The sequence below is a fragment of the Pieris rapae genome, chromosome 1 (assembly GCF_905147795.1).
Source record: "Pieris rapae chromosome 1, ilPieRapa1.1, whole genome shotgun sequence".
Taxonomy (NCBI): Eukaryota; Metazoa; Arthropoda; class Insecta; order Lepidoptera; family Pieridae; genus Pieris; species Pieris rapae.
This window is the reverse complement of record NC_059509.1, coordinates 7269090-7292755: the sequence shown is the minus strand read 5'-3', so window position 1 is coordinate 7292755 and position 23666 is coordinate 7269090. Positions and strand designations below refer to the sequence as shown.

General features: G+C 31.8%; 1 protein-coding gene across 1 annotated transcript; it reads right to left on the bottom strand.

Annotated features, from left to right (window-relative positions):
• Positions 1-21300: 21300 nt before the first annotated feature.
• On the bottom strand, positions 21301-23239 carry LOC110994371 (prisilkin-39). Its single transcript, XM_022260973.2, has 4 exons — positions 23112-23239; positions 22638-22771; positions 22092-22368; positions 21301-21463 (listed from the first exon to the last, which is right to left on the bottom strand). The coding sequence occupies exons 2-4, from the start codon at positions 22762-22764 to the stop codon at positions 21418-21420; spliced, it is 450 nt and encodes a 149-aa protein (XP_022116665.2). The 5' UTR covers positions 22765-22771; positions 23112-23239; the 3' UTR covers positions 21301-21417.
• Between the last annotated feature and the right edge of the window lie 427 nt (positions 23240-23666).

Here is a 23666-nt window from a genome sequence, read left to right as displayed (position 1 = left end):
CCCAGTCGGGCTATGCTAATCTAGGCTTTACGTCTAACAATTGATTGTTGTGTTCCGCCTTTCGTGCGAATTACACTGGCGCCTAGCCTAGCCGTCTTAACTGTTTGGCTAAAGTAACTAAGTCTTCAGTTGTTTTTTTTTTAAATATAACCGAACGGAAACTACGGTAGAAATTAATAGGTAATAAAGTCTTTGTTTAAGAGTCGGTAAAATGTAGACATTCAAATGGAGCCTGTATGGCGCGTGGATTCTTAGAGCGACCTGGAGCTCCGCCAGCCAAGACAATACATGGCTGGTTGCAGGAATACTGCCGTTTATCTTTATTATGACCAACGACTTTAGATACACCAACTACTCAATTTTAAGTTATACCTTAAAATTTAGTATTATCTTGATGAGTCATCTAAATAAAGCATTATTTAAAACAGAATATGGTAAGAGTTTCCAATAGTCTTTAATTACAGAGGCATAAACATTTCACACAGAGTGCACACAAAACACGTCTACGATATGAATACTTAATGGAGACGTTTTTCAAATAAAAAACATTTCTCGCATTTAGATCATGACACAAATTGTTATATGCCTTCATCGCATCCGTAAAAATCTGCTAAAATCTAGATATCAGAGTATTTTATTATTTTACTGAAGTCAGTGAAGTTTTTCCTTGTTTAGCTTTCCCAAGTTTGGTTTACAGTTATAAAAGTTTTGTTTTGTTATGTTCATTTGGTTTTATCTCAATCATGGCTTTTATTGAATATTTTATTTCGAACAATTGACAATCAATGTTAAATCTAAAAACACAGTTTTGCTATAAAGGACTGTGCTAATCATCTTTAGTATCTATGGATAGTTAAGTAATCTTAATGATTTATTAATAGAAGCCAGCCCCGACATTTTTAAGCTTTAACTCTTGTTATTCTTAGGGATTTCCTTTTCTTAATGTGTTATAAGTAATTTATTAAACATTAAGAAAAACGATGATTTATACATATATATACATAAAATGCATGCGTCAATAAACATGATGGTGTTTCATAAGCATTACTTCCTGAATTTACATACTTAGTTTTTGTCTACGAACATTATGATAATATTCCCGCATAACGATCCATTTTACACCTGTTTACGTAAACATGCTAAGCTTTGAGACGATTTTAGGCGTTCGGGGATCATTAAATGCTATAACAATAGTGTTTACAAAACACCCTTCGTACATTAGAGACTACGACGCAGTAAGCTCTCAATTTTATTAGCTATAATCAAATAAATTAACATTGTGACTAGACGCATTTAGATTTTTGTTTAAATAAATTATATATATTGATTATAGAACTAGGGGCAAAGGGGCAGGAGGCCAAAAGGCCCAAAAGATCGTTTTAAGAATTGGTACGCTCTTATCTTAAAGTTTCGGTTCGGAAATACTTTAGTATCGTTGTTATAGTTAAAACAAGTTAAAAAAACATATTTAATTAATTATGATTTTTAATTTCCCTACAAAGATTATATAGTTTAACATGCCTTTACAAATACTAAAAATATATAACTAGAATAATTATGTATAGGCTAGCAAGAGATTAGGTATTGGTATGCAAATACCCAAATTGGCAAGCCGGTCGTATTGACAGAATTCTCTTGAAATTGCTTATCATTCAATAATTATAAATAAAACAGGAATAAACTAGTAATTTATTATTAACAATTATGACATATTAATGATTTTAATTCCTCCTCCAGCACTTACTACAAAAAAGCCTAAGATTTAAAGTACAATATAATATAATATATTACAATACGTAAGTTACAATAGAATATACTAATCCTCCGCACATATAAAGTGTATTCGAATGATCGAAAAAAAGCTATAATAAATATTCTGAAACTGTATATTGAATGAAGTGTTTACTGTTTTATTATGGTATTTCAATTATTAGCGTTGTGCCGTGCCTACAGCTGCACTCCGCTAAATTGGTCTGACAGATATTTCGTCTCGAGTTTTTTCTCAAGAGCGAAGCTTCTCGTATCACGTATACTATAGAGTCGACGCTACATAGCGTACTTGTGATTTGTGGAAGAGTGACGAGCTCTTATGAGCTCTCTGTCGGGGCGACCCTCAACACCCCATTGTTGACTTTCGTACAATAGACGTAAGTAACATTACAAGTGTGTTTAGTGCACATCTTTTCTGTTCATAGGGGTGTATGCGTAAATACAGAAGCCAGGATTTGTAAGTATTTGTGTATTGAGATATCATTCTATACAATATAATATGTTACTTCTTCTCGCCTGCTGTATACACTTAATTTGAGACTGTTAGTATAAATTAAGATTCCTTTTTTAACATTGATCTAAGAGATTGGTACTCTATGATTAAATACATTTTGTAATGATCATTTCAATAAAATTTTAGTTATCTTTAAGTAAATAAAAGAATAACTCGTAATGTTTGAGAACACCTGGACTACATCTAATTTAAAGTTTCTTCAGAAGTGTTAAGCTGAGCGGCCATCCGGACTGCTAACGGAACTTTTGCGGATATTATTGTGATACGGTAATCCAACTAAATCAACTGTAAAGCTTACGACTCAGAGTTATGAGTTCAACTCGCGTTGTTCAGTCACAGAAACCTTGTTATGTTATTACTTTTATATGTATGCAAACCTTGGGTAGGAGCAGTGTTGGCCTAGTGGCTTCAGCGTGCGTGGTGAAGGAAAACACAAGACATGTCTTTATTTTATTAAACCTTGGGTAGAACTGTTTTAAATCTACACCAAATCAATTCACTAATCACAAAGTTTCCCTAGCCATGAAAGAGAGCTCGCATTTCAATCGACAACTCTTTACTAAACAAACGTTTTAACGTCTATAAAAAGTGTTATACTACAGCGTAACATGATAACATTGAATAAGTTAAGGAAAGTATAGTTTTTTATTAACATAACTTTTACACATTTAAAGAAAACACTTTTTTAACGGATTGAAGCTATGTATATATAAACTTATAATTATTTTATATAATTTTACATTATATAAATGTTATAAAGATAATATAATTTCTACAGCTGAGATATTTTTTGCCATATTCGTCTTCAGTCACCGTGACCACGCACGATGAACGCAAAACGTCGGAAAATTTTAAAATTATGTAAAATAATTATATGTTGAAGATATTATATACATATCTTAAAATTTACCAGACGTGAATTCCAGTCTACAGCCCAGTATAAAGAGAAAGAAAACATTTCTAAATCCATGTTTGTTCATCAGAGTCGCGGTCACATCTGCTACTGTCAATCAATAAAGGCGTGAGAATTGTTAGTTTATTGAAGAATACTAGTTAAAATATTAATCATGTTATTAGTACTAAACCTGGATTCAGCTTTGGATTCAATATTATTTACATTAATGAAAATGTTATATATGGGTATTATATTACACACCAATTACAGGTTAAGTATGCTTCAACATAAAACTAGCATATTCCAACGAGAGTACTTCATTTACGCAACCTGAATTTAGTTCGAAAAGTTTTATTAAACATTTGTGGTCTTCTGATTTAAGGGGAAAAAACAGGACGGAAAATGTTATTGGTCAGTTTTCCTCAGCGCTTAGAAATACCTGCGTCACGTTAACTGCTCTCATAAATCTCTGCGAATTCCGAGGATATTTCTCCTCGGGACGCCTTTCAGAAACTTTTAGTATCTACGTGTGTTCCAGACACTCGCCTCATATTTCCAAGTACTAAGTATTTTCTCGAAATATAAGCACATCTTTTGTGTGTTTGTATATGTGTGTGTGAGGTGAATTTTCAGTTATTTTACAGTCTATTATTTAATGCTATATGCGACTACTACTACTACAAATGCCAAATTTGATCAAAGAAAAAAATATTTAAATTAAGCTGTGTCGATATTTTTTATTCCATAGAATAATATTCCGGCAACAAAATCTACACGCGTTTAGTATTCGACCTATTTACATTGTTAAACAAGGCTTTCAAGATCTTTGTGATTTCAATATCAAAGGAAGCAGGGAAGATCGTGTGAACTCTAAAGAATCAATTAATAAAGTTTATATAAGATTAAACCAACGTCTCTATAAAACGACTTTTTTTTCAGAGTGTATACCACACACTATACATAATTTTGCACTTCTTGCTTACCTAATCTACATTTTTTTTTTCACAATGATTGCCTAGAAGAAATCGCTCGAGATAAAACCGCCAGTTGCTCTACTTTTCATTTAATTATGTTATTTGTATTATGTTTCTGCAACGAAGGGAAGGTAAATAAATATACCAATAAACTACATAATAAGGATCCAGGGCCTCTGATTATTACACTAATTCGTTGATTAAATTTTTTATTATAGGCAAGTTTATCAGCTTCCAGTGGCTTTTCTTCTTTCTTCTTCGCTTCCATTCTAATTTTTCATTATCGGTTCCTCTCGATAATTCCATTCCCTCTGTGCAAAAACATTTGTACATCATAAAAACACACATACCTACATTAGACGGAATTCAAATTCAGTTAGAGGATAGCCTTCAACTATTTTATATAATTCTTATCTATCGTTATCTACTTAGTAAGAGAAAAGAAAACAGCAAATCCATAAAAAATTGGACACGTTTTTTGCAATAAATACAGATCCTTATCGAAATGGCTATCCATTTTGTCTGATTGTCTAGGCTTAACGTTCCGTCTTCTATGTGCGGAAAGAATTTATCTTAAGCTTCATTAGAATTGCGTATTGGTCAAAATATTTTCGCTACTTATACGTGTACATTATTTTTTTTATAAGTCTTTAGCTTGCAATCAGTCAGCTAGACTATGAGTAGATGTGTTGAGAGCTGTTACGTGTTATTATTATATTTTCTTAACTACCGTCAAAGTCTCTAATTATTTTACGAATAAAAATGATAGCTACTTCTAAGTTGGCTTTAAATAAAAAATTTATAAACAGTTATCTCATTTCTTTCTATGATTTAAATCCGTATCAAACAAACTTATTCCACAAATGATTTTTTTTCACGAAACACAATATTAGAATAAAATATGTAAAGTTGGAAACAAAACTATTTACAAACTTTTTCTGTATTACGAATTTTCCTTTCCATTGCCGCCAAACATTTCCATTTGATACATTGTTGGAAATTATTTCGAGATCATTACCCTTAAGGACGCTGTCATAATAGAAAACAGATAGTTTACGATGAAATAAAATATACATAGTTTGCGCGACCCATGATCTAATAATAATTCTTTTTTAACGGATTGAAGTTATGTATTATTGTAAACCTATATTTATTTAAACATAATTTTAAAATTAACCGACGTTTCGCGTGCTTTACAGCGTGAGTGGTCACGGTAACTGAAGACAAAGGTGTTAAATGTTAAAAAGTATCACAGCTGTAGAAAATGTTGTATGTATTATCTGTATATATTTCCCCGGAGTTGGTATCGACTTCAATCCGTTAAAAAAGTGTTTTTCTTTAAATGTGTAAAAGTTATGTTAATAAAAGACAATACTAAATAATATTTCTTTAAGTATATCTACTTTTAAGTCTCTAACAAACTTTTAAGTATCTACTATAATATTACTGTACTTAAAAATAATAAATTAGAAAAAAAAGAAATAAATTATAGTTTTTCATCAGGTTTGGTAACGGCTCCATCACACTTTCTGATTAATTACAAACAAAACTTTTCCAATAAATCAGAAGAAATGTTAGGAATTCAAAGTTTTGCGTCCTATTTCCTGGTTCAACAAAGTTATACTTGTAGATTACTTTGTATTCGGTATGATTGCTTTTCTACGTATTCAAGAAACCGTAGAAACTCATTCTCCTATTATTCGAGTTATAACTAAGGTGAATTATTATAATGCATTATTTCCATACTAGACCAGTGTCGATAATTTTTGAAACCAAAAAAAATTACAGTAGGATGAAACCCATTAGAAATGCAGGGGAATATGATCAAAATGAAAGGAAAAATAAATTACGGTCGATCCGAGTTCGGGAAGTGGGAGGGGAGTGACTTTTAAGGGGGAAAAATTGTTTATCTTGATTTCCGGCGAAACTACCAGTCCTATGGAAAAAAGTTAAGTGGCAAAGTTGTAGGTCATAAAAAGATCTACAACTTTGGTATTTACAATTTTTTCACATAACCTCAAAATTTAGGTGAAAAATTCAAAAAACCAAGTTTTTGGTTTTTTATTTATATCTTTTTTAAAAAGTTTTTTTTTTCTACGAAATTTGGTGAAAACTTACCTTATTATGTCCCAAATATACTGTAATTTATTTGATTAAAAATATTTATTTTTTCGCCTCATTTTAACTTAATATCAAAAAAGCACCCTAATTTTCAATCGAAAATTCTGACGTCAAAATTTCAGCTTTTTTCAAAAAGTTTGGGGGCTTTTTGTTCGTTAATATACCTGAGTGACCTTCGGTGAATTTTGAATTTTTCTTTGAATAAAGTTAATGTCTCACAAATCACTTAGAGTAACTCAGCCTGCAGGTGTATTTTTAAAAACGATGTTGTACACACTTTTTTTTCATTTTTTACTATTTTTGAAGGCTTCGGCACTGGTCTATACCGATCATGTCATATCACAGATACGCAAAATATATTTTTACATTTCTCCATGTGGTGCCGGCTTATAGAATAACATCTTCTTTACTCGTGGGTGTTGCAGTAAGAGAGATTAAGGATTATTAAGGCATAGAGAAGTGACGACCCCATTGCCCCTATCCTGGGATGTTAGTTTGTCCAACTAGTGGGTTTGTCATGCTGCATTAGCACCCGAATCAGGCGACACAATCGGGGAAATACCACTTTGCTTTTTAAAATAACTGTGTAGTGGCCCACGCATGACGTTTGTCTCATTGTCGTGACTCAGTGTGTCGGATCCCGGAAACTCATCCCCTTCCTCTCCGAATTATGGTAGCGTGATTAAACAGAAAATTTTTACTCCTGCACTTCTAGTGCTGGAGAATCCGTCCCTGGTAGTGCTTGCTCACAAATAGAATATCAGATGTCAGTGTTACACGTAAATTTAGATTATATTTGTGAGACAGACAGATGAAAATAGATTCGTATTAGAAAAGCTACATTATGTTAAAAGCGCTTAACGCCAAAATGCACTCAGTCTTCACGTCGCCCCAGTTTCACCTGTCCGATGGAAAGCTTTTAATGCAAATAACCTGTGACTTTATTCGTTCACTATTTTTAATGGTATAGTGGCTTTCATATATAGCCCGTGACAATTAGGTCAATAGTTGCTTTATACCTCTCAGATTTTTTAAATATATTTTATCGCTTATTTTCCTTTATCATTAGCCATTTATGCCTGACACTCGCTGTCCATTGTGCTATCTGAAATCAAGTGAACAAGTTACAATAATAATGATCGATACTCCAGTATGGCTAAATTTTATGACGGTCATCTCTCCATAAGCATGGGAGGTCTTTTGTGAAAAAAGAAACTACCAATATGAGAAAAAGAGAGAGAGCGGCAAAATACTCATTTTGAATTCCTACTTTAAGTTTCACACAAAATAAACGTCACAAAAAGTTAACGAAATTAAATAATCATTACTTTTACAATAATTTATTTACAAGCAGTAAAATCATCTCAATTCACAACGATATTTGCTGAAGCTCTGTAAACTACACAGTTTTTGTTTATTTATTTTTAATATCTTAAAACAATACTATTACTTATAATAAAACAGTGCGTCATACATCCAGTCGTGTTTTTACATTTATTACAATACGCGTCCTATTTAAACATTCAACGGTTCTATTCAAATATATTGTTGTAACAATAATTACACAGACTATTCTCGTTTTTATGAATCCAAATTTACTGTCGACATAACATTTATTTCTCTTTGTTAAAATTCTACAACTACCTCTGAATTGAATTCAAAATAGCTTCACAAATTTATATTGTGACACTATTTTAAATAGGAAAAATATGCTCACTTGATTGTATCAATTATGTGAAAATCTTTCTCGTTACAAGCGTTATGGATTTATTTCACTTCTTATTTTTTTTTAACTTTTCTTATAATTAAAATTCGTAACGTAAGCGATAATGTTATTAATTTAAGGCTATTTTTTTAGTTTGACACATTAAATGCACTATTTTTCAACACACTAAACCATTTTTATTTATAACAGTAGTTTTCAATACAATATACCAAAAACATTAAGTACGAAATTAACTATTTAAGAGGAATATTCAGAGTCGAGAAACATACACACATATGGTAAATTATTCATATTATTAAGTTTCTGACTTATCAATGAAAATATGTTGAAATGCATCAACTTCATATCTAATTAGTTACAGGAATTCATACAATATATGTATATTCGATATACAATGCGGCACAAAGACATCGCCGAGTTACGGAAGAGGTAAAATACATCAGGCGCGTGGCTGCATACAATATTGCTTACTTTCAAGGTGGCTAATTGTATTAAGTAGAGTATATCGCATATTCATTAGTGCACTTTAATTAGATACCTGCATTCGCGTCGCATCGCACTCGGCGCCTCTGTATTCTGCAACAGATAATAAACACAAATATGTTAAAGTCAAAGTAAAGCAGCTTTAGTTTGTGTTTTCATTTCCGGTACTTTTATGTGCTAGTCTTTGATATATGTTGTAAGCTAAATTTACTGAGAAAATAATATTAAATGCTCATTACCTTATAAGTGTATTCTCATAATCATATTAAATAATGTGAACAACGGAAATGTTGTGCTGTAAAATGAAATGAAAACAAAAACGAAGTTGGATTACAGCTAAGCCGTGAACTTTCCTAAAAATATCCAGTTGAGATGCTGATGAGTATAGCCTTATATGTTCCTAAATTCAATCGTATTTTTTCGTACCATGACCTATAAACTGAACCATTGAAATCGCAAAATCGAACGAAAGAACGATAATTTTGTTTGTGGTTTGTGTTGTTCTTAGTAAGTTCTTTTTAAATTTAACCGTCAAAACTTGCTTTGACAGATGTTTCTATAAAAATAAATAAATAAAATAATCACCAATATATATTTATTTAATACAATACTATACTTGGGTTATTTTTTAAACTTTAAGTTTTCTGGTGCTATGATAGTGACTTAGTATTTTTGAACGTTTCCAAAATTTCAGATTTATAAAAAATTTATAAAACTAAAACTGATTAACTTATAAATATGATGGGATTTTATTGTTCACAAATTTGTTTTCTAAAAATAAATACCTATATCATTGCAAAACAACACTTTCCTTTATAACTTCAATATAAAAAATATTTTTTTAATTATACATACATATTTACCGATTCATATAGGTACATAACGTAAATAAATAAAAATATTTTACAGCTTAAACTTGACAAACTCGCCGAATTCAGAAGCATGTTGGTAAAGAAGAATTCCAATTAAATATATTAATATATTATATCCAATTTTTAAATACTTTTGAAGCCGGTAAGATTACCGTCTTGCTTCTCATCTTTGTCGATTTTTAAATAATTTATATATATATCATCAACACTTTTTAAACCTCAAAATACCTATAATTGACATACAATTTTTTTTAGTTTTCTTTATAAGTTACTTTTAATAAAAATGTTGTATGTTCTACAAAATTTTTGGACATATCGATACAAAAAATTCAACAAAAAGTAACTATTTAGAACTGCTTATTCTGTCATAATGATGGCGAATCGTTCATATGTTGGTTCAGCCAAGCAGTTATGGTACACATTTACATACAAACTATAAAATACTATGTTAATATATTAATAACCTAGGCCTTACAAGTTTGTCTCAAAACGTTTAGGAGATAATGGATATGAACAAAGTATTTATTACATCTAAAGCAATAAGATCGGTATAGAATTATATCAAATGATGCAATAAATGAAAGTTTCGAATGGATTTCACGCCCTCTCCTATCTAGTGGGCCATAACGACCATATAAGGCCGATTGCTTTCTTAAACTTATCCCATTTGTACTCCAGCTAGACAGAATCGGAACTTCTTTGTGCCAAAGTTATAACACTATTTCCATTTCTATTAAGTCAAAACTAATAAATTGTTCTGTCTTATTGACTCCAATCACAAAAACTCAAAGTAATAAATGGTACCGAACTGCCTTTGGCTGTCACTAAGTAATAGCAGAAATAGGTTTTATTAAATTTAACTATCGTGACGTTGACTTTATTTCCAAAGAGACAAGGGTCGTTTAAATTACTTTGTACGGTAACCGATCGGCGTATCAACTGGCATATTACTTAAAACAACGCGTGAAGTGGTCCGCCCTGTGTAAAGTTCATATTAACATAGTAAGGAACCCATTTCCATTATCATCCCCAATTTCGTGCTCGGGAGGCACTTAAGTACTTAATGGATCTCGGCTCCTCGTAATTTACCGGGATGTTGGATTGAATAAAATCGTAAATCTTAACACCAGCAGACCAAAGATGCTATTATTAAGAATGATTTGTAATTATTCGTCTTTTAATGTTGGGAAGCTTCTAATTACCTAATATACCCACTAAGGGCAGGTTGAAGATTAAGTATATATAGCTCACGTGAATCATCGTATTTTTAATTGTATATTGAGGACAGTAAAAGGTACTAAATTCAACGCGCTGGAAATAAACTGGATCAATATCGTAGCACGATACTACTTTATTATGCTAGTAATTTAGGTTATACTTGGAATATCCGCCGGAGTAGGTCACACCACATCAATAAGTCAGAACCGAGGAAAGAGTTAAATTATTAATTCTCCGAATCCGTTCATATGAAACACCATTCATAATTACAATATTCACGAAAATTTTAAAAGATAAACCATTCATTAATACGCACACAAATTAAAAACAATAACAAAGCTAAATGTAACAAAATAAATATATATTGTATTTGACCTCGCTCAGTACGCTGTGGACACTTTGGCAAGCCTTGTATCTACAGCACTGATTATCAGGGAGGCAAGGACGAAGAAATGTATCCTATAGATCTTCTCAATAATCATCCTAGTCTTTTATTAAAATAACTTTTACACATTTAAAGAAAAACACTTTTTTAATGGATTGAAGTTATGTATTATTGTAAACTTATAAAACCAGTAAGCTAGACGTCCTCGTCACGTTCTAGTAACTTTCTATTATCTGGTATCTTGGTTCTAGAACCTGGTACATGATAATTATTCTCCATGAGTATTATTTCGTTCAGCTGCTCTATTAAACAAAAAAGATGTTTTCTCACGCAACAAAGAATCACCACATAAGTCATTTCGCCCGCGAACGCGATAATGTTATGACTACATTTCTGTGCCCTTTGGGAAATTCAAACTGTAATACAGCAGCCAATAAAACATTGTTCATGTGTTTGTATGTAAATCCCATAACTACACTTGATCTCAGCTCCCCCGAGGCTTGTAGTTACAGATTGGTTTCATGGATTTGGGATTATAATAACAGGCATTTGAAGTAATTGGTTATTCGAATGCCCCAATATATTTTCATACATTTTTAACTGAATGATTTATGTGTACGCGACGCTTTTACAAGATTAAACTCATAAAGCCCTGACGCCTGATGGATTGGTATTCGAGCCGCATATCTTTATATGATAGAAAAGATAAATCGTAGTTAGGTGGTAGTAACATGGTTGTTGATAACCCATTATAATTTGATATGTTCACATGCTATCACATGTACTTTAATACATATAACATTAACCATACTTATACATTACTGATTTTAACCAACGGTAAATTTCCCTGATTTTATATCCTTCAAAATATAATTTGATAAAAAATCTTCCTGTCTGATTTTGCGGGGATCGAAATTACGTATAAAAGCATATTTCCGGAAATAATTAAATTTTTGCACCAGCGACCGTGTTACGTTAATCCCACGTTAACTTTTCATTAAGTAGCTATTCTTTGTATTTTATAATGTTTATAATATAACACATAATTACCCACCTCCGTGCCTTTGTTGGTTTTTAAGTTGTATGACCTATGTGTTTATGTAATAAAACTTTTAATTCCCAAACTAACAAGTAAAATAATTTAAAATGTACTAAAAATGTTAATGTATAAAAATTACCCCATCTTGGGTTTCTTGGTAGGCGTCCAGTCTATGCCAGTCATCTATTACTTACTACTACTATACTGATACTTATATCCTTGCTCGGTACAGTTATAATAACCCAGCGTTTTTTCTGGATAAAGTGTTTAGATTTTTTGTTCCCTAGCTATAGGTGAATATATAATATAATTTGGTGTCCATTCCTATATTCTTTGTATGTATGGAGAATGAAAAAAATAACCACGAACTTCTGATTTATTCTATGAATATTTGGTAGTAAACATAAAGATTTCGATTTTCTAAAAAAATAAAAAATGATCACGAAAAAGGTTAAACAAGACTTCCCTATCAAAAAGAGCAAAATTCGATAAAACATCATTAATTATTGAGCAACAATTTGTAAATCCAATTAATGGACAAGTAAATCATTAAAGTTAAAAACAAAAAGGTCGTAAAAACGATGCAGTCAAGCAATTTGCTAATCGTATTTCAGTTCGTGCTTGAAGGATCGTCTGAGACCCGCACAAATTACACAACAAACTTTAAGTCAAAATCCAATAGCCCGGCTTAATGTTAATTGAATTTCAGATTTACGTCTAACGGAGCTAACGCTGCTTGGATTTCGGCGTGGCGTGGACATATTATTTCAATTAATTATTTCATTAAGAACCTCACTTACTTACTTTAATCTCAAATGCTAAGTATTGGAATTTGAGTAAACCTTCCAATCGATAATTCAATCTTGTTCAAATGTTTCTAATTCAACAAAATCCCGCTGATGTCAGTTGCCCTTTAGATTAGACAGGCCAGTTCTAAAAATATACTATATTATCAATCATTTAAAACAACACCTAAAAATGATACATGTTAAGGCATTCTTACAAGTCTTTATAATCCAAATCCAAAAGGAAATGTGATTGAAAAAGGTATATTTGAAATCAAATCGAATGAATCTGGAGCTATCGTGTCATGTAATCGGATTACCTGAGTGCAGTCTGTAACCCAACAACATGCTCTGATGTCACCTTAATATAGAACATCAGGTGTCAGAAACATATTGGCCCTGCGGGTCCAATCACCTATATATTCTATAAACCAATATTGTCTATGTAGACCACCAGATGTTGCCTAGATTAATATACTAAAACATCTAATCCACTAATTTTATTTTAAGATATGATTTTTATTGACTTTCTTTCGTTCTTTTAGTAAGTAATATATGAAAACGGAAGGTATATCTTTGGTGCTAACATATTCTAAGGCGGTGTATTATAAGAATTATAAAAAGTTAATTCAATAATTTCACAAGATTTCCTTAAAATCAAAAATTAATTTATAATGGTTGTTAAAATAATGAGCAAAGCTGAACCGTTTTTTTAAAGCAAATGTTAGATGCTTAAGACTTTACAATACTTCAAGTTTTTATTATAAAAGGTAGTTTGAGCGCATAAGCATTGCTGACGGCAACTTGATAGCGTAGTGTTTTCTTTCTTTTGTGCCTTTGCTCTTTACAGACCGCAAACTTTATAGCGAATATCGATTGAACAAATTTCCATTGCATATTAACGTCTTTTGTGTCATGAAACGTTCAACTGGGAACTTAAAGCCACATGAAGCAAACGAAAATAAATATTCCATAATCATTTAAAATTAATCTATACTTTTTCAAATTGCATATACCTATTCACTTCTTAATATAAAAATTATTTTTTCTTAACGGAAAAGTAGTCGTTTCTTTTTTTTATAGAACAGGAGGCAAACGGGCAGGAGGCTCATCTGATGTTAAGTGATACCACCGCCCATGGACACTCTTAATGCCATAGGGCTCGCGAGTGCGTTGCCGGCCCTTTAAGAATTGGTACGCTCTTTTCTTGAAGGACCCTAATTCTAAACACAAAAAAAAATAGAGAGCGCATAGATGTAATTTTGAAACACAATATGTGTTGTATATATAACATATTCTGACGTTCTAGTATAATATTTACCTAGATTGCGAACATGTCGCTAATTTCGATTGTAGACGCTACACGACAGCAGCTTGTAATTAGACATTCCACTGTTCACACGATTAGCAGTCCCGTTGCCCTATTATGGAATTAGATTACCTACTATTTGTTTACGCTTACTTATGCGTAACTATTAACTTTAATAGCAAACCAAATAGCAACAGAATTCCTCAATACAAATACATTAAAATGATCGACTCGGAGCTACAAAGATAACCTATTCATTAAATTTATCCAAACTCAATTCAAGGTTCTTTCTAAATGTATTTTTTATTACTATCGGTTTTGATTTTAACTGGTAACTACTAAATGAAGAAAGATTATTTTAACAATAAAATGCATTTCGTTTATTTATAAAAAGTGTATCTTTGAGTAAACTATTTTTACGGAATATCAACCTATAATTTGTAGATTTTTATATAAAATAAATCCATATTACAACTATTGTAAAACTTACATTGGACAAATAATAAAAGCCGACGGGCAAAGATTCCTATCGCTTATTAAATACTTTCCTTTATTCCAGATATCATAATGCTTCCTCATCTTGAATTATCAGTATGTTATGTATAAGCCTTTGTACCGTGGGTTTGGGATAAAGGACCTAAGGGCCAAAATATTCAATTGGCGTATCGTAGTTTGGCGAGAGGCCAGGCGCCGCTGCATATTGATGTGCCAACTTTTCTGCCCGTTCAGCTCATTGATACGAACTTCACCGACCGCCTGCCAAACTGTATCCTTATGCACTGGTCATATGAATTTAATAGGACATCATACAGCTTACATCTTTAACCTCCTTGTAGATTCATTTCATTACCTTAAAATTATTTTATTTACAAATTGTAGGCATGTCATAGCAACGTCGGCATCACAATAAGTCGGTATCATACAATTTATAATAGGACTCTTGGATGAAAACGGATGTCTTCTCAACAGAAACATTTTTAACGTTGAATTAAGGCTTTGGTTGCTTTAGTAGTGGGTATTCGATAAAATCTCGCGAGCGCTGGAGAAACTAAAACTTTTCGCAATATTTGAAGAATATCCGTGGGTTTTAATACTTCGGTTTTGCCGATCCGGTCGCGGGTAAAGTTTGATATATATTATCTCGTTACAAAGGAGAGGAAACTGAACTTTTACGTTCACCTCGTTTAGTCGGCCCGCGCTTATCGCGCCCCTGAGGCCTACCTCTTTCTTACGTCAGGCTAAATTCATACATTCACTTCTTTCCCTTATTACATAAAATATACCTTTATTGTTCCAAACTATTCTGGAAATTGAGATAATAAGAATAAATTGTTACTTCATGGCTTAAAATAATACTGAAAAAACGGTTTTCTTATCTTACCGTAACACTTACCATAAAACCTACAGAGGCGTTTCGACATCCATTTTCAGCTTAATATATTCGCTTTATATGGAAGTGGTGTTAATCTAGTACTTTATTGGCACTGAAAATGTTATTTATACCGAAATATTTAAGTTGCTCTAAGAAGCTTTTGAAATCCATTTGAATCTTATATCACTTTCCATCCAAGTTTAATCACATTCAATACATTCTTTATCATTTAAAAAACGAATGTTTTCGAGGATATCGTAAAATAGAGTAATTATTATTTGCTGCATCCACATACCTGGAAATGTACTAATAAAGTGGAATAAAATGGACACTTAAAGAAGCAATAAATATAACGAACAAAGCTTAACTAAACGCGGATTGTTTGTTTTGTAAGCAATCAATTACATACACTGCTCCAGTTTCGATGGAGTGAAAACGCGACGCTCTTTTGTACGGATGCTGTTGATCCATTGTTATATGATAAAATATCTCCTTACTAATGCATCTGAATGATTGATTGCGCTCAACGGGCCTAGTGGCCAACCACAAACAATTCATATTGCAAAATAAATAGAAGAAACCTGAAAAAACTTTTTAACATACCAGGAATATTAAATGCTTTATAGTATAATATTTTGCAGATATTGTATTTATTCTAACAATTTAATACTGGCACACATCACAATAAGTTTTATTAGATTTTATTTCTATAGGATTGTACAGTTAATAAGAAACGAACATATTCCTCTTTTCTATTAATATAAAATGTACTGGAGCTATAAATTAAATAGTATTAAGTATTTAAGCTGTCTTTGAGTATAAACTCGTACGCCTTATACCTTGGTAACACATAAAATGTTTAGAAAATGAAAAACGGCTTAATGTAGAAAGTTGCAAATATTTTGTTTTTCGGTTCCTCTCTACAATAGATTATATCTCTATTTTAGATATATGTGGTCTCGTTGGACATAGTGAAACCTGTAAAGTGCCCAGGAGATTTCTGTGCTTGTGGGAGCTTGGCTGGATAAATTAGCCAGGGCTTTACACAAAACGGACCAAATTTGAGTCTAGTTGCGGAAAATGAGTCCACCTACTTACCTACCTTGTTGGAAATAACAAGAACTAACCCCAACATCTTCACCAAATGTAATAAAAAATTAAAAAACCAATGATGTCACAACATTTTAGGTCCAACTCTATCTGTTTTATCTACATTTGCCAATCTAACAGGCAAGTAGAAGATCAGCGTCCTGTAACTGATACACGCCTTCGACTTTTTGTGTCTAAGGCAAGCCCGGTTTCCTCACAATCACCGTGAGTGACTCCTTCCCCGTTCGAGTGAACTTTAAATGACACACATGACAAGTCAACTGGTGCACAGCCATCAATCTACCGACCAAAGGGTGAAAATCACACGCGTTATTAGTAACAACTGCCCAAACGTGTTAAAAGTGTATACGATATTACTAACATGCTAAAATACATATAATGTAAAAACAAAAAATATTTAAAAAATGTCTAAATCATGTAACGTTTGTATTAATCACAAATTTCTTAATGAACTGTAAATTTGCACAAGGTCGTTTTGGTAGATCGACGCGCGTAAACAAAGATCCTCATTGGTTTTATTTGAAAAGTTTTTATGGCCGCCATTGAGGAGTTTGAAAACACTTTTGATTGTATTGTACCACAAATTCATGAAGCGGTACCCAACTTGTCATGTTTATTACTTGTTACATGCTAACATAAATTTCTTTTGCATTACCTCTTAAACAACGCTTTTAAGCTTAGTCTTAAGGGCACTGGCAGAACTTATTTTTAAGTAAAGTTGGAAAATAGGCAGAAGGCCCATGGCGACTCACACTGATAGGGGGCTCGTGAGTACGTTGCCGGACTTTTAGGAATTGGGATAGATTTAGTGGATGCCATCATTTCTTTTAGACTTATGAACGTCCAAAAGGGTTAAAACTCGCCGGAAATTTTCCGGTATCAAAGTATCACACAGCGATATTGTCCTGTGTGTGTATTCCATGGTTATCCATAGTCAATTTGGATGTAAAGAGGGAGCCTAAATGGTTGGCTTCCTGGCAAGAGACGAAGAATCGAGTCTCGGAAAGTAGGAGAGCCAATTAATTCCTTGCCAAATCCAAAATGGCACTGACTTTGCCTTAGCAATCTCAGATTTGAAGAAAGAGAAATAGGTATGTATCAATTGCTATATCGTTAAATTATATACAGCTTTAAATAAGTAAAAAACAAATATCAAAAGTTTTGTATAATCAAAATTTATATCCAATCGTTATATGTTTTTAAGACATAAAGAGTTGTACAATTTCTTACTCATATATTTCTGAAAGAAATCATCCGGTTTTCGTAACAAAACTTATACTTTTTAACAATTTTTCTTTTTGAATCTATCCTTATAATATAGCTGCGTAACACACGCAAAACAACAAAGGAAATTGTCGAAAATAAATGTTAAATGTTTATCAAATTTGGTTATAAAGACTACCTACTTTTTGATAATGGAACTGTACCCTTTAAGCGCCATAATGTTTTTATGTAAACTCCATAATCCGTTGATTCGACGCGGACGGGTGAACCTTTTACTTTCTATTTGCTTTATAAAATAAAGCATTTACACTTGCTTTACAACCGAAATGTAAAGAATTCAAAGGGTTACGTATAAGTAGTTTTGGGTAAAAACAGCATGGTAACACAAAGCTTACAGGCACAAATTCAGCTATCATTAAATAACGAGCAGTTCGTTTGTGTGTTTATTATGAAAAAACTATATTATGTTCCAAACGAAGATCTTGTCTCCACGAAATTTATCAGACACCGGAATTAGCTAAAATATAATACTCAGTATTTAATTATTAATAAATAAGACAATTTTGTGTTTGGATTAGGTACCAAGGTTATCCCTGGAAGTCCTAGTAGAATAGTCCTGTATAGGACTATTTGTGGTCTTATACTGGTGCCGGAGTTAACTCATATAATTTTGTATCAATTCTATATAATTTTATTCTGTAAACCTCATTTCTTTATGTCCGTCCTACTTATAAAGTCTAAGAAATGGGATTGTTTTATAATCAAATGGCTCGCTCCCCAACAACCAATTTGGAAGCAACAACGCTGGGAGGTATCGCAGGCAAAATTCGATTTGAAAATTCTAATTGCGAGAGTTCGTGCCACAACCACATAGAAATATTTCATTCGGCGTTTCGCCAATTTCGGATTTTAGTTTTTCACTCCATTTCACTATTAAATAACAAATCGTGTAAGCTTTCAACTTTTTTGCTCTATTTTTTGTCCATTTTCACCTGTTTACCTTTACGCGTTGGTTTTAAACAATTAATATCCATGCCTGAATTATTTTGTGGTTTAATTCATTTGAGGCTAGATAAAATCCAAAGTGTATTTAACAATTACATATTTAAAAAATTGAAATTCTTAATTATTACGCAGCATTAATTAAAATTAATATTCAACAGAGTTCTTTACACAGAAAATCTCATCTACGTGCATACTAAAGTGGTTTATATACGAGTGTACCTAATTGCTATTTCGTGTTTCATTTGTTTCAAGAGCTCATACTCGGCATTACGGATTCCAAATATCAGTATGATGTTGGCACATAGAACGTTTTATAATAAACCACATTGTACGTTTTAAAGATAACTAATTGAAGTCTTGTAAACTAGATGTGTGATATTTATATGACGGTAAAATTAAAGGCCTACCTAAAAAGTACAGGCAATTATCACTTCTAAAATAATTACTTTAACTAAATTACCTTGGTACACTCTATGAACGTAAACAGTGGCATCTAACATACCTATTAACCTCCATAAAACCTTGAAATTAATTTTCTCATGATTGACAAGTGACCAATCTTATGTACATAGCAAAGAAAAAAAATGTTTATACAAACAAGAATTAGACATATATTTTAATAATGTATATTTTTATACAGACATTTGGTCGTCGGTATGCAACTGAAGTTTTTCATAACCAGGCGAGATGAAGCTCTGGCATCGAAACGAATTGTAATTAAGTAAAGAGAATGAAATGGAAATAGCCTTTTTTATTTTGGCTGACACCGTTTATTAAAACCATGGCACTAAAGGTTTAATTTCGTTAGCGATAAATTTTCTTTACCTCTCATTTGTAGTCTAGGAACAAACAGATAAGAATATAAAATAAGGTGAATCCAAGCTACAATCACAAGTTAAATTAATATTAATGAACTCTAACACTAAGTTATCAATAAAGTTGGAGCTCATGAAGTGCTTCTGTCTGAAACAGCTCTTAATCTACTTGATCAATATTGCCAGATAACGTTCAGTCATTATTGAGCTGTAATAAATCTTTGTCATTGTTGCTCACGTTTCATTTGGTACCTCTGAGTTAGCGCCTACTCATTTCGCGTAGTTTCACGTCAAAACACTCCAATAGACTCCTTAAACTTCACAAACAATAAGGCTGTATAAGACTTTTTGTATTCACTTTATTAAACATTGATGGATTCGTATTCTTCTGTTATGTTGCAATGTTTACCCATTTTACACTCATAGATATACAAAGCAATATATTTTATTAATTAAATTTGTTTTATGATGTATTATCATTAAGAAGACAAATGCCTAGTTATCGAAATATAGATTTTTACAAAAAGAACTTGGTTTATTTAAATACGTTTTTTAATTATATGTGACATTTTTTTTAATCTTTAATTATTGATTAGCAAGGATGGAATAAAGCATAGTCATATATCTGTTGTCTGAGCGAGATTAAAGGGGCGATGCCGATGTCATCCATCTCTGTAAAACGCTGTTTCGACGCTGGAGCCGCACTATTCACGCCTATAATGCCGTGTCCATACATGCTTATAATAAAAACTAGCTTCTCAAAAAGTGAATAAAAAAGCAAAATATGTTTTACGTGGACTAAAATGTGACTGCCACGTCACCATTGACTTGGCACTATCTTCTGTCTGAAGTCTGAAGTCGACTGACCCAGCCACAAGATAAATCCTAAATAACTGATATTATAGAACCAATTATCACCTTTTAAAGATCTTATTAACTAAAGACAATAGTTCTGTAACACACTTTTTACTGATCAAATGAAATAACTCGTAGCTTTAGTTACGCATGTGCTTTGGCAGCTACGGGTGATCTGAGTACAGCTTCTAATGGTCTGTGAGGGCCAAACCAAATGGTCAATCCTTACTCCATGTCGGGTATGGAGAAATTTATCTAGTGATTCTACTGCCATTGAAAAGACTATTAAAGTAAGATGGTTTTTGTGGGTAGTTCGTATCGTTATCTTAGATAGACCCTAGAGAAATTTGAGCGCCATAAAACTTTTATACACCTAAATGCTGTATTTCGTTATTGCTATGCCATTATAAATAAAAATGTGAATGCCATGCTGATAATGAATTCGACATTGCCAGAATACAAAAAATACTATCATTGATTAGGTTAGGTTAGCAACCATAAGCCGCTCATGGTTAATATAAATAATGAATTTGTGTTCTACATTTCTTAGTAATTTTAAGTAAAATAGAATAATATTTATTATATGTCAGAAAAACGTTCGTGAATTTTATTAAGTTATATGTCACTTTTCTGTAATGTTTTGTATGCGCCCTTAGTGTTATAAACGTTCTGAAACGCCCTGATGCACGGCTGGCTTTTCAAAAATAACTACAAAATTCAGAACGAATTTTCGACAACAAGTATGAAATTCAAGTATATCATCCGTCTGTCACATCCTAGTAAATTTGGTTATGCAGTGCGTGTACGATGTAAATAAAAAAATCCATATAAACAATCGCATGTTTTATTTTCTCACTTTATAAATAGTCATTGTACGATTCAGTCAAAATACACTACAAACTTACTGCCATAAAAAATATTTCAATACAACTAAAAGTCTTTGTTTTAACACCAAGGGTCTGACACTACGTAGGTTGTTGGATAGTATGATCTGAAACAAACAAATATTATAAAACAACTGTAAAATATCCATCCATATTTATACAAATAGAGTGTACCAAAACACCTATTAATATTTCTATTTAAATTCAAAGGTTTTAAGAAATAAAATTTATAAAATAAGTTACTCTAATTACCTCATCTAAAAACTTGTAAAACCGGACAGTTGACATTAAAATGTATTATAATATTATACATAAAACATTTTAAAACAATTCTAAATAAACTTTTATTTACTTCTCACTGATTCTCACGATATATTTAAAGTTTGTATTTAAAAAAAGATTCCATAAATGTTTCACTTTATCATTATCTCATCAAATAAGTTTTTTTTTGCTTTAAGAGTTTTTTATAGTAAATTTAAGGGGCAACACTGCCAGTATCTTCGGAACCTTGCCTAAGGGTTTTTTAATAATATATTTTAAGTATAGTATATTTTTGTTTATTGTGAAAGTATTAACAATGATGACTTCCATTAAATGTGTTAAATTGACTATAATAAAAAGTTATATATATCTTTAATTCATTTTAGTTTTATATTTTGTAACGCCATGAAATAACTTACTTTAAAAATATATTTTTTTTAATTTAAGAATGTAAAAAACATAAATTATATGTACCTGTAACCTCCGTAATAACCATGTCCGTAGCTGGGAGCATATCCTCCGTAATATCCGCCTCCGTAACCATGACCATAGCCTCCGTAACCAATGTACCCTCCATGGCCCCCATAACCACCGTAGCCTCCATATCCTCCGTAGCCTCCGTAACTCCTGCCACGGAGAGCGCTTGCAGCGATGGCTCCACCCACCAGACCAGCCTTAGCTCCAATCACACCAGCTCCCAAGCCTACAGCACCGGCTGCCAAACCTGCTCCAAGAAGACCAGCTCCGGCTCCTATAAGTTCCATATAACATTAATTATATATTCTTCTTTGATATTACAGTATTCCATGTTAAATAAGCATATATATGTTATCACAGAATACCAAAGTTTGAATATAATAAAAAAATTTGAAACAAATAATATATTGCGAAGGAACGATTTTCAGTTATACTCTTTAACTGTAACTAACCAAAGCAGAACAAAGTAACAATCTTAATTTGGTAACATAAAATCATACGTTATGAGTATGAACGTTTCTTATATCAGAGCAAGAGGCTTACCCAATAAGGCGACATGTCTTTTCGGCCTTTGAACAGGCTGTAGAGCAGTCATCAAGGGTCCATTTTCAACAGCTAGGGAAACGGCGCATGCCACCAGCACAAAGAAAGCCACCAAGTACAATCTCATTTTTATTCTGGAAAGATATTATATTCCAATTTAATTTTTACAAAATAAAATATTATATTTTTTCAAGACAAAAATAAAATTTATATAGAAATTAATAACCTGAAACTAAATAAGTGTGCAATAATTAACAATACACATGATAGTATATTACAATTTAATTTTACAAAAAAAAAATATATTTTTTCAAGACAAATATACAAAAATAAAATTTTTATAGAAATTTAATAACCTGATACTAAATAAGTGCGCAATAATTAAGAATACATTACACAGTCTGTATAAAATACAAAGTTTTCATATTTTTGATTATTAAAATGAATTTATTTTAAATATATCCAAAAACGCACCTTAATTTTTGTTACAATAGTTACAAGCGACCACTTAAAAGTATACTGCCCGCCGCGATCCTGGCACTGACTTTTATAGGATGAACGAACACATGGCAAGAAAATATGTCAGTGATCCATACTCAATTCGCCACACCTTAAATACCTATAACCTTCGACTGTGCCTAAAGTCTTATTAAATGACGAGTTTTGTTTAATGATTATTATTTTTGTAAGACTTTTTTTTACAATAATAGTATTTACCTATAATATGTATTATATTTCAATTATATCTAAGATTAAAAAACTTATTAATTGTATTTATCGTCTCCGGTTAAATGTAACATAATAGTTGAACATAGTTCGCATAATTTATATAAATTTATACATAAGTTTTAAAAACATGCCTATTAGGATAAAACCATGATTTGCTTATTTACACCATTATGTTAATTCATGGTGATTCGACAAATCTTTCCATGGTAACATCTTAAATCTAGCCAGTTGTATTAATTTTTCCAACTTCATAACTTTGATGGTCTCCGTTTCAAAAATATCGTTATATACATTAAGATA

Coding starts and splice junctions, on each gene's coding strand:
- LOC110994371 (XM_022260973.2), bottom strand. CDS start 22,764: ATGAGATTGTACTTGGTGGCTTTCTTTGTGCTGGTGGCATGCGCCGTT. Junction 22,369..22,637: donor AAGACATGTCGCCTTATTGG/GTAAGCCTCTTG, acceptor TGGAACTTATAG/GAGCCGGAGCTGGTCTTCTT. Junction 21,464..22,091: donor GGTTATTACGGAGGTTACAG/GTACATATAATT, acceptor TGTTTGTTTCAG/ATCATACTATCCAACAACCT.